Below are 12,804 nucleotides of genomic sequence, written 5' to 3'. Positions count from 1 at the left end.
GCCTAATAATTCAAACACATTCCTCTGAGCATCGCCAGCTCCTCGGCCGTAGCCTTGGAGATAAAGACAAACTCCAATATTTCCAGCTCCACGTTTTTCAGAGCCTTAAACCAAACCAGAAAAGTGTATTTCCAAAGTTTGTAAAGTTCCCTTTCAATGAAGAAGTGGATATGAGCCTTGTAGAGAAGGTTGTTTTAAGGAGACAACACCAAATCTTCCCTATCTCCATCAGATGGAAACCACTGTACCTGTATTTGCTGAAAAACAAAAAATATTGCATTTTCTGTTCTCCAGGACTATTTTCCAACTGAACCCCACAATTTCCCACAAGAGAGACTCAAGACTATTCCTTACATCTACTAGAACGTATGCAGAATATCTGGAATCCTGAGAGAGCACTAATTCTTCAAAAAAGGATTTTGTGTTATGAAATCTGCTTTGTTTCTTTTTCTTTTTTTTTCCTTCATTTATTTATTTTCTATTTCTTCTCCAAGCACATCAGATGCTTTGCTGAAGTCTGGATCTGCTCTGCTTTGGAAAGCAGTCAAGCAACAAATATTTGGGGGACAGCTCCCAACCAATCTACCAAATAAAAACTTTGCTCCCCAAACCTGTTGTTTCTCCAAAAAAAAAAAAAAAAAAAAATTTCCTCAGTGATAAAGCCAATTAAGTTTATTTTATCCTTATGTTGGACGTGAACATTTTTATCCAGCTGCTTTCCTTCTCTTTTGTTATTCTTCACAGAGATCTTTGGCCAAGATTTTTCTCCCAGTTAAAAACCTTAAGGAAATCTGCCCATTTTGGGACAATCAGTAAATCTTTGGTCTCTACCACAACGTCAGTGTACAGGAATCATGTTCTTTTGCTCTTATTTCCTCCTTTTGAACGAGGATAGTGTGGATCTGGAGAACACTGATAAAAAAAATTTGGATTTTTAAAAATAATTACATTATGGGCAAGAATTGCTCAACTTTTCCTTTTTTTAAATATATATATATATATTTATCTATTCTATAACTATAAATAATGTTTTTCATAACTGCCAACAAACCTTTGCCTTGCGCTATGCTAAATTTTTAATTACTTTGACTATTAACCTATACTGTAACATCTTTTCCTCTATTCAGGTTTTCCTTATGGCCATTGATAGTGAAGCTGACCCCAAAAACACCCATTCAGACTTATTAAATTAAGATTGTACCAATTTAGGAGATCCCTGAACTACAGTTGCCGGCAAGTGGTGGGTCAGGCAGGCAGATCTCATCCTGCCCTGGCTCATGTCCTCCCAGGACTGGGAGGAGGATGATGTGAAGCCTTCATCTGTGGCACAGCAGAGATCCTTGTTGGACAGGAGGAAGACCTCACTCTCCATGGCTCTTCACTCCAAAACAAGAGGTGCTTGCCTTCAGGTCAAGGCTCCCCAGGAGCAGGGAGTGATGGTGGGACACCAACCACCCAAGGAGGGAGAGTTTTGCTAACTCACTGATGCAAAATGGACATCATTTGTTTTTTGTACTTTAGATGTTAAATATAAATGATCTACGAAAGGTTCCTGCTGTTTTAAACTCGTCAGATTCTGCTTGTCCTTTCATCTTCCCTATCTCAGCCTCTGCCCAGAGAAGTCCAAATCCCCAATCACAGTGACAAAGCCAAAGGCTCAACTGTCTGGCACAACGTTTATCCCTCATCCATCTTAATTAAGAGAATAGCAGGGAGCTGCAATCTGCTGCTGCTGTTAAGGCAGATCCCTTCCACAAACACGGCAAACAATGATTTTATTTGCCTACCCTGAATTGCTGCCATCAGCTCCTGTGAGACTTATGACACGTGGGATTGGGAGAGGATTGTTGCACCTCCCTCCATTGAGCTTTAACTTAACCTCCACCTAATATTTAACCTTAAACAGCAAACAGACAGGAGCCTGCCTCTGCCTCCCTGAAGTGCCTTACTTCTTTTAACTGATTCCTCTTGGATTTGGCAAAGCCATTGGGGCATTGAAACAGATTGTCCAGAGAGGCTGGGGGGTCTCCCTCAGTGAAGATATTACAGAGTTGTCTGGACACAATCCTGTGTCTGAGCAGGGAGGTGGGACCAGGTGACTGCTGTGGTCCCTTCCATAATAACCACACTGCCTCCCCACCCCATAAAATAAGTGACAACAACAATGTCTTGTTACAAATAGCAATTCCTGCCTCTCTCTCTCCCAGGCATGGAGGACTAAGTCAGAAAATTGTATCTGCTCCCTTGGGATACAATTTCTGAGCTCAGGAGGACACTCTCATTGAGCAGTCAGGAAAAGGATTTGCTCCGGCAGCAAACCCAAGTGCTCTCTCTCACAGAGGTGTTTAGGGGGCAGCACTCACATTCTGGGCCCAGAAAAGCCACAGGAATGACAGAAACCATTAAAAAGCCCAAATTTGCCAGCTGATACCACCAGAGCTAGGTGTAGTCCCCATCCTACAAAGGCTCCTTGTTCCAAGGCTCTTCTGTTCCCCACCAAGGGCTGCAGCACAGCACCCACCTGGCATCCACCCAGCACCCAGCCCAGCGTGTCAATTCCAATACAGGCTACCCAGGCACAAAAAAGTCAAAAGGGTCTCAGTAAATGCTGCTGAAAACAAAAAAAAATTGTATTTTGACAGGGAGAAGGAGGTGAGGAGGGAACAAAATCCCTACTAAGGCATTAAATTCTCACTCCATGACTAGAAAAACATGCTGCTGTATTAACTATGTACATTAGAGATAAAAAGTCCTTGTGTTGGTTATTAAGTCTTCATGGAAGCCTTATTGAACAGCAGCAGCATGATCTTTGATTGAAAACATTATTTAGCAAAATGCTACATTAGAATTACACCATTTGATAAATAGAGAGAAAAAGTTAAAAATAAAGTGTCAGAAAATGGGTGCTTCCTTCATGTTTTGTTAAACGTGTACGTTGATACTCAAGTTTTACCAGAAAAAGCTGAATACAAACCCAAGAAACAGACACACTGTGGAGTAAGACAGAGAAAGATATTTTAAAAATGGTATTAAGAAAGTAAATTGTTCTCTAATACCATATAATGCTGAGCATCATCTGGATTTGCACGAACACATGGTCCCTGCCAGGGTCAGATTCAGGGTTATATTGTGTAGATACATAAATATTTATAGAACCTGGATAGCCAGAGATCCTGATACTTAGGGGTCCATAAAGTCTGGCTATCTAGAGGTCTGTAAAGTCAGAATATCTTGCAAGGTGAACACTACACCCAACAAGGGCAGGGTTTATTTGGCATTTCCCACTTGGAAACAAAATAGCTCCTAATTCTTAAGGGTGGAGAAAGAGCAGCTTCATATAGACCTGCTTTAGTAACAAATCCATCTCCCTTACTGTCATCTCAGGGAAGAAATACCAATTTTTGTCATTCAAGTGCAATAATCTGGACTTTGCAATAATGAAATATTTGTTAAGATAGCACGTAATGAAAAATATTAACAATATTAGACCCAGGCACTGATACAGCCCATCTGGATATGGCAGAAAGACTCTACAGTGAAAATATTGAATAATTCAGTGCCAGAAATAGGGATGAAAAAGATGCTATTTGATACAAAGCCTGAAACTGTCAAACCTCCCCAGCTGAAGAATCCCAACATTTTGCAAGTGCTGGTGAAAAGCAGTTGGTGCCTGAGCCTTGCTGTGGGAGTTCTTTGTGTCAGGCCTGCACAAATTCTTCCCACATTAGGCATCAGCTGGATAAATCTCCATGTGCTGCTCTCTCTCTAACCTTTCCAGGCACTGGGGAGGCAAGAATGCAGAGGCTGCTGTGTTCACACCTACCCCAAACTCAGATGGCAGAGGGGTGATAATTGCACCTGTGATAGGTTAAAAATAATCAAAAGTGAATAATGAGCAAAAATAAATATCTTCCCTCTCTCCTTCACATAAATCCATATTTTTATATACAAAACTTTAAGAGCCACTCTATTTACTTAAAATTACTTAAAATCAGTTACCCAATTACTTTAAAATCAGTGTACTGAAAACTGAACATTATGAACTGAATCAGAGAATCTATTTCTTTTGTTAAATCAATTTTAATGGAATCTGGTTACCTCCCATTAATATTGTTCCAAGTAGGAGGTAAAAATGCAAATATACTTAAATTTTATTTCCCATTACTACTGTTTCAGGCCTGAATAAGGAAAAAAAGGGGAATATAGTCAAAGTTTACATTCCATGCATTGTTCTAGGTAAAAATATGAATATGGTCTGTTTGCAAATGTTGTTTTTCCACAGTAAATAATGATACCCTAATTCCTATATGAATCAAGTATCCCCTTATCCTTGTTCCACAGTACAGGTGTTAAGAGTGTGGGATCTGCCAGTGGAGCAGGGATAACTCCAGTTCTAGCACACATGGGTAAAGCAGTGGAGGCCATGAGCACAAGGAGCTTTGGCCACCCCATGTTGCCCAAACTTCCAGGACACGCCTGATCATTCCAGCTAATTGATTGTTTTAAACTCGACTCAATGGCTCTTTGTTTGGCTCTGGAAACATTCAGCAGCATTCACTGCAACTCCAGCAGTGTGGAGTTGTTCTGCTCACACCTCACAGGGCCTCAGCTCCAGCTGCCATGGCTGAATTCAGCTAGGAGGATCCTGTCCTGGAAAATAACATTCAACATCTTCTAGATGCTGTTTGCATTTCCCTCTAACCCCACAATCAGGATTAAAGAAATAAGAAAAAATAAAGGCTTTCAGCTTCCCAGGCCTTCAGGTGGCAACTCTGACCTCACCCACAAAAGCAACACACACATTGCACAATATTGCTGCAGAAACCAAAAAGCAACTCCAGCTGCTGTTCCTAAGGTTCCTGTGCAAACTACCACCATTGGGAATGCAAACAGCAGGGCCAAGTCTACAGAAAGCTCTCTGCAGTTCTTTCCAAAGCAATCCAAGCAATCAATTCCTTTTTTTTTTTCTGGCAGAGAGGCTGCAGATGCATATCAGCTGTGAAGGGCAGCAGCAGCTCCCCTTGGCCACTGCCTGAGCTCAGAGGCCTCTCCCAGGAACACAGCTCTTGGCTTTTCTTTTTTTTTTTTTTTTTTTTTTTTTGGTGAGATCCCCACTGGGATGCTTGAAAAGGCAAATAAACAGCTGCTCAGACAACACATCTGCTGTGTGTAGCTGCAATGGCTGTACTCCTGTGACAAATGAGATGCTGAGAAAGGGACTGATGGTAAAATATTCTGGTGCAGACTCCTTTAGACCAAGGTTCATCCTATACCTGTCTAAGGAACTTTGGGCTTACCTAAGCCAGGAAGGAATTTCTTACTTTTGCAGTTTTATGCAGAATTGAAAAAGAAATTAGCAAGATGTAATAAATTAACTTGCATTCAGAGCTCCACAGAAAATGAAGCATGGTTCAGGAGGACAGAGGAGAATGCTCACAGGCTGTACCATGTACCAGTACAAGGTGATGAACCCATCACATCCCACCTCCAAGGCTTACAGTCCATAAAAACAAGCTGGGTTTCCAACATAAAGTTCATCTAGATGTTTCTAGCTAATCTAATTAAAGAGAAAACAGGGTTTTAAAACACTATTTCAAGTTCACATCAACAAGTTCCCTAGATCTGGGATAAAATATCCCTGCAGGGATAAAGCACAGTTCTCCAGGTAGAGCACAAACTGAATCATGGCATGATTTGGATTAGAAGGGAACTTAAAGGTCATCTAATCCAACACCCTGCCCTAGGCAGGAACACCTTCCACTACATCTGCTTGTGCAACCTCTCCAACCTAATCTTGAATGCTTCCAGGGATGGGGCAAGCACATCTTTTCCAGTGTGAAAATAATTTTCCAACCTAAACCTCCCTTGGCACATCTTGAGGCCATTTCCTCTTGTTCTCTCCCTTTTTCCCTGGGAGCAGAGCCTGACCTCCACCTGGCTGCCCCCTCCTGTCAGGGAGCAGGGGAGAGCCAGAAGGTCCCTCTGAGCCTCCTTTTCTCCAGGCTGAGCCTCCCCAGCTCCCTCAGCTGTTCCTGGTGCTCCAAACCCTTCCCTGTACATGCTCCAGCCCCTCAATATCTCATTGATGTGTGGCACTCTGGGCTCCTAATATAGCATCAAACTGAACAGAAGTTTTCACCTCAAGTATTGTACAGAATCAATCAGAAACAGAATGGAACTCTTCTTCAATTAACTACAAAAATATGGATTTTGAGAAGCTCAGTCTTGAAATTAAAGAGAGCCAGAGTACAAAGTTTTCATAAGCTCAGCTCTGCTGAAGCAAGTTCTTATAGAGCAAAATATGCTTTACATGAAAATGAGGGGAAACTGAGGAAAAATATAAAGAAAATTGCATGTTTTTTAAAAAAATTAATCTTGTTATTGGAAAAATTAGTATGGTATTTAAAGAACATAATTTATGACGAATAATATATAAGCATGTAAATATTTTAAAATATCATTTATCACCCAAAGGAGAATATTACAACCATTCCAACGAGCACAACTACAACAAAATTATCCTATTAAATCCCAGCAGAGGAAAAAGAAAATTCATAGGATTTACATCAAATACACTTCAAAAGGACACGCCTGGTCTCAGTACACACCTTAACTACGTGCAACTAGTGAATAATGTCACTGTGTTCAGAGGCAGCAACAGCTTGTCTTGGTAGCTGTCCCCAACAGTTTGGACAAGACTCAGGAATCTCATGCAACAAAAAAAAAAAAAAATCCCAAACAATAGCCCAAAGCTGTTCAAGAAAGATAAATTAGGAAAACAGAGAAGCTACAGAAAAAAAAAAAATCTTAATTTTGCTCCACTTCCGCTCCTGCCGTGCGAGCATGACAGCAAAGGCATTCCCAGGAACAGGAGGCTCCATGCACTTGTTCTGCCAGAGACACTTTTCAAGCTGAGAAAGAGATCAGTGAGCCCAAGTGAGCTGTTGCTTCTCCATTGCCTAAACCAAAAGTTGCAGCACAAAGAGCTGTGTCACTGTCTCTGAGAGACAAACCTGAGCTGAACACAATCTGATCTTAAATATGCAAAGGGAGTGGAGAAGGTGTCTTGAGGAGAGAAGAAGAGCAAAGGAAAAGAAGAAAAAAAATCACCAAAAGTTTGGTTTCTAAACTTCCAGAGTTTATTTAATTTATTTCAACCACAACTCAAAAGGTCAAATCTGCAAATGGTTTGCAGAGTAATGCAACCCAAAGCTCTGCTCTGAAGATCCCTTTCTTTGGAAATTCTAGGAATAGAAGGAAAAGCAGAAATATAGCCACTTTATCTTTCAGGCTGCCTGATTTGTGACTCTTTGGGACCAGTGCTGGCAGAGCAGAAGAAATTCTGGATTACCCCACTTTTTCTAAGAGGCCTGGATGCAGACAAAGCACAACAGCAGCCATCCAGCTGCCAGAGTGAAGGAATGCAAACTTCTGTTCCAACAGCAAAAAAAAATATAACAGATATGATTCAGGATTTTTTTCCCTCTAAAACAGCTGCAGATCTTGTGAAAGGAAAACAAAAGCCTGGAGTGTATCCCTGCCCTCCACCTCATCCCAACACACACAACTCACCAGGCACTGGGGCTTTGAGCAACCTCATCCAGTGGAAAGAGAATCAAGGAGAGGAACTACAAAGGTGCTTTTTAAAGGAAAAGAATATTAAAAATTAGGGAAGAATTCTTCTCTGTGATAGTGGGGAGGCCCTGACACAGGCTGCCCAGAGAAGCTCCAAGCCCCATTCCTGGCAATGTTCCAGACCAGGCTGGATGGGGCTTGGAGCAACCTGGAATAGAAGGTGATGCTGCCCATGGCGGGGTGGATTGGGATGATCCCTTCCACCCCAAACCATTCTGTGAATGGTCCCCAGAAGAAGTAAGTGGACACCACCAGAGCAGGATTCCCATTTGTGATGCCTCTCTCCATCCAAGAGCCAACCAAGCAGACAATCTATTTCTGAGAAAAGTAGAATCTAAGAAAAAAAGCAATTCCCCAAACTTCCTTCTACATTCCCTGTCATGGAGATCTCTCTTCTCCACCTCTGGAAATCTAACCTAGACAGAGATGCTCTGTCTGATGCTGCTAAAGAGAACTATAAAATTACCTTGGTCCAACATAATACATTAAGCAATATATGCAGAACTAAAGAGCATGGAAGTGTTTCAAATAAATAACAGGACTGCAGGTGGAATAACAGGCCTGGAGGTGGAATGCAATAGTGTTCATACAAGTTTTCTGAAATTAATGTGGTCACCAACGTGGGTCACCGCAGTAACCACCATTAATTGCAAACTATGGGAGCCTGATCTGATGTGCTCTCATGAGGAGAGGAGAGAGGAGAGAGGAGAGGAGGAAAGGATTAAGAAACATTTGAGTGAAAACAAAGTATTAACAAACTTGGCAGCAAGCCATCTGCTGTACTTTTCTTTTTATCCTCTTTTTTGGAAGCAGGTAGGATTCTATAGGTGGAAACACAACCTTCTCTCATTGCTAACCCTGTTGTCACTTTATAATCAGTATAACCCCAGAGTAAGTGCCAGAGTAAAACCCCAGCTACTCAGGTTTGGGTTTTTTTTCACTGTTAAAACATTTCTACACTACTATCGTTTCCATCTTACCTCAAGCACTGGGCCAGCTCCAAGAATAATCTGTTCTACTCCACTGGCAAATCCCTTCTGGCTGAGGGCGGTGAGGTGATGAATCAGAAAGTTGGTGCTCTGTGTCTTTCCCGAGCCGCTCTCCCCTGAAATCACGATGCACTGGTTCTTCTTCCTCTGCAGCATAGCATGGTAAGCCACATCTGCCACAGCGTAAATGTGGGGCTCCAGCTTCCCCAGCTGATGGTTATCGTACATCTTGACATACTTGGGGTTATAAATAGGCAGGAACTTGAAGGGATTAATAACAATGAGGATGCTGCCAACATAGGTGTAGATTTTTTCCTGCTTGAAGCGGTTCCTGAGATTCTCCAGGAGCGTTTTCTCGTTGAGGTCGGGCAGCCCGCACAAGTCATCGTAGTCCTTCTGCTGGGGCTGCGGCAGGAAGCCCCTCTCCACCATCCTGCGGCGCTCCTCGGTGACGCGCAGCCAGGACTGCAGGCTGCCGTAGTGGATGGAGCCGTCCAGGTTCTTCTCGCGCAGCAGGAAGCGATAATCCTCGCCGCTGGTGCGGTTCTCCAGCGCCAGCCGCGGCCACAGCATCATGCGCTGCACCGGGCAGTCCGTGGGGTTGAGGATCCACTCCTCCCCTCCGAACTCCTTCACCTCGGCCAACACGTAGCATTTTGTTTTGTCCAGCTGCAGTTTGTTGATGAGCGAGTCGATGACCTCGGCGGCCGTGGAGGTTTTTCTGGCAGTGATGGGGCAGTAGATTGTCCCCTCTGCGATGCTCCCCGGGTAGATGTGCAGCGTGTACTCGCTATCCTCAAAGCGTCGTCTGCCTCCTACATCATTTACACTCATATTGGATCCTTTCCCATCAGTCCCTGTGCTGCATAGTCAGGACTGTGCTGGATCTTGTCAGGTCATCACGTTAGCGAGGCTGGAAAAAAACAAAATAAAATCAGGTCATGTGTTATCCTACAAATACCCCAAAGGTGTAGCAGATAAAGGTATTCAACACTCAAACACTACACACAGCACAGGCTCCCCCTGCTCAGATGGAAATCCCACAGCACCTCAAGCTTTTTGCCCCCAGTCTGAGGTATCAGAAACACCCTCTGATTTTCTGTGAAAATTTTGTGATCAACACATCAGACAATCACCTAAATCAATCTCATGGGTGCGTGGTACTCAGCACCCACAAATTTTAGCTGCTAAACCAAAATAACCATCACCTTCCCTTGCACACCTGGCCACAGATACATTTGTTCACGGTCCTGTGCCAGTGAAGAGGAGATAAACTCCTTTCCTTCCTGTCCAGAAGATTTTGAACCCATAATGATTTAATCAGCAGCACTTTTTTTCCCTACCAAGTCACCCTTTTTCAGAGATGCCCAGAGGTGGATATGAGTTATTGCAACCAACTCCTTTGTACATTGCATTTTTTATTTCTCTCGTACTGCTAAAAACCAAACAAACTCATATTTCTAGCAATGAAACATCAAATGTGCAGCTGATTACTCAAACTTTACCACCACAAGAAGATAACACACCATCAGTAGCCCCAAATAAAAGCAAATACAGAGTTATAGGGCCCCAGTTCTCCACCAGTTCTAAACTCCAAACTGCCCTGGAAGATGTTAAGAGTTACTCCAATAGAAAGACAAAATTAAACAAAGGAGAAAAGCAGGACCCTCAGAACCAGGATCTGGGCAATCAGGTGGCAGTGACACTTTACACAGGTTCAAGTTGCATGATGCACATCCTAACGTTATTTGTAACATTGAGCTTTGCCTCACTGGAGCAAGACCTCACAACTATGACAGTTCCCTCATGGCATCAACAAAATGCTCAAGAAGAGTCAAAAAACATGAAGTCAAAACCCACAATAGGTTTAGGGAACTTCAGAAGAGTATTCAGGGAAAGCATTTCACTGGTCACCCTGTTCCTGCAGTCTTCCCCAAGTTTCCAGATCCAGGACCTTCAGTCCAAGTACAGTCATCCTCATTTTCTTCAGCCACTCCAAGGCTGGGATGTGGAGAATTGTTTCATTTCTGAGGCCCTGAAATGAACAGCACTATTTCATGCTGTATTGTTTCTTGCTCCAATATTTCATTGAGTATATTATCTCCAGCCACGTGCACTTCAAAGCACAGAAATTAATATGTCCCAGTGAAATCCATCTGGCAGGGATTCATGGTGCATTGCTTGGTAGCAGGACATAGATCATACACTGGGAAACATTCCAGATGCTTTCCTATGGCTTTACTACAGGCACAGATGCAACAGGGATGATGTCAGGGAAGTGCTGGGTTGGGCTTGCTTTGTGTAGCTCTGCAACTCCAGCACCAGCCTTTCATAAGAAGGGGGTGCAAACCCCCCACTCTACTTAAACTTGATAATTCCTCACCCAGATTTTACTTCAAAGCTCAGGCCAAGAGAGCTGGCTATTTTTATTGATGTTATCAGAGCATATCCAAGACTGCTGACTCACGTGAGAAGTGCAAACAGAACTTTAATTTGGTTACCTAGAGCAAACTGACTTTGCCTCCTCCCTCTTGCACACTCAATAAATAAATACATTATAAGGCACTAGGCCACTCCACCCCACCCACTCAAACATCTCTAGAGGTGCTCATTCTGCATGGAATTGGTAACAACAAACACCTGTGCCTCCTGCATCCAAACAACTTGAATCCATCAGGGTTGCAAGCCAAGTGTAAGCCCTATGGAGATGCTAAAAGCCTCAACAACCCTAGGGATGTAGAAGAGCCAAGTCCTCCCCACAAAACCACTCAAAATCCAGAATTTCTGAGATCAGAAAGCAAAGGGGTGTTAAATCAAGCCTTGTAAATCCCAGGTGTTCCACAGAGTTTACTGGTAACAATCCCAAACATGGCTCAGAGTGTTGAGGGAGGTCAAAGTAATGTTAATGAAGTTAATTGGTTGTGGTCTGCTATGTCCTCCTGCACATGAGCCTGGCCCTGGCTCAGCATCCAACACACCTTGTGCATGCAGCCAGCTTTTCCAAAGCATTTTGGAGAAAATAATGCAATGAAATATCCATCCTAAGGTAATTAGCATAGGTCAGGGAAAAAGGTTCTCCTAATAGCACCATTTCAGCAGGCTGTTGTATTAGCTATTATATGACTTGAACAATTAATATTCTTGCATTTAGACATATAAAATTGAATGGGAATATGAAAAGAATGACACAAGGTTTGTATTTTGCCACCCGTAAATACTTGCTCTATGTACTATTTTAATTAAAGGCCTTTCAAGTCACTACATGCTTACATTTACAGGAAAATATATAAAAATGATGCTGCATTTCAGTCATTTATACATTTTGCCTATTGCAAACTCCTGGGAACACACTGGTCAAAAATTCATGGACTCTGTGTGTCTGTGAAAAGAAACCTTTATGGCATTTTAAGTCAACACAGAATCATGGAATAGTGTGAGTTGGAAGAGCTTTTAGAGCTCATCTCATTCTACCCCACCATGGGCTGGGAAACCTTCCAGTATCCCAGGGTGCTCCAAGGCCCATCCAGCCTGGCCTGGAACATTTCCAAGGATCCAGGGGCAGCCACAGCTGCTCTGGGCACCCTGTGCCAGGGCCTCACCACCCTCCCAGCCAGGAATCCATTTCCAATATCCCATCTAACCCTGCCTCTGGCAGTGGGAAACCATTTCCCCTTGTCCCCAGTCCCTCTCCAGCTCTCCTGGAGCCCCTTCAGGCACTGGCAGGGGCTCTGAGATTTCCCCAGAGCCTTCTCTTTTCCAGGTGAGCACACCCAGCTCTCCCAGCCTGGCTCCAGAGCAAAGGGGGTCCATATACTTTCAGCCTAATATTTTCAATATCCTTTTACATTTTCTATGTTTGAATGAAGATTCTTCTCAAATTAATCCTGAATGCTGACTTTGCTCGATTTTACTACACAAACATAATTTCATTTCCACCATTAAAAAGCACAACCTCCAAACATGGTTACAAATTAATTATATTACTTGGGTTCTCCTACATAACAAAATCAATTAGTATTTCCAAGGGGAAGGTTCAGAGGGTCCTGATAAAACTGACAATAATCATCTGATTATTAACAGGTTGACAGAAAAAGACTAAAACTTTGATTGCCAATTAGGCTTTGTACAGCCACTAAGCATGTAAATACTGGTTGATTTCTACATTTTGTGTGAGCTTTTG

At 42.8% G+C, this 12,804-nt stretch overlaps 1 protein-coding gene across 13 annotated transcripts in view; it reads right to left on the bottom strand.

Moving 5' to 3' along the window:
- MYO9A (myosin IXA) overlaps positions 1 to 12,804 on the bottom strand; it is a 164,032-nt gene that overhangs the window by 123,573 nt on the left and 27,655 nt on the right. For all 13 annotated transcript variants that reach the window (XM_079317799.1, XM_079317793.1, XM_079317802.1 and 10 more), the window contains exon 2: positions 8,616 to 9,537. In XM_079317799.1, coding sequence (XP_079173925.1) covers positions 8,616 to 9,458 — 843 coding nt within the window. In that variant the 5' untranslated portion in view covers positions 9,459 to 9,537. The remainder of the gene's footprint in view (positions 1 to 8,615; positions 9,538 to 12,804) is intronic.

This window comes from Erithacus rubecula (assembly GCF_903797595.1).
Source record: "Erithacus rubecula genome assembly, chromosome: 14".
In the NCBI taxonomy this organism is placed as follows: Eukaryota; Metazoa; Chordata; class Aves; order Passeriformes; family Muscicapidae; genus Erithacus; species Erithacus rubecula.
The sequence above is the reverse complement of the archived record's forward strand: the minus strand, read 5'-3'. Positions and strand labels throughout refer to the sequence as shown.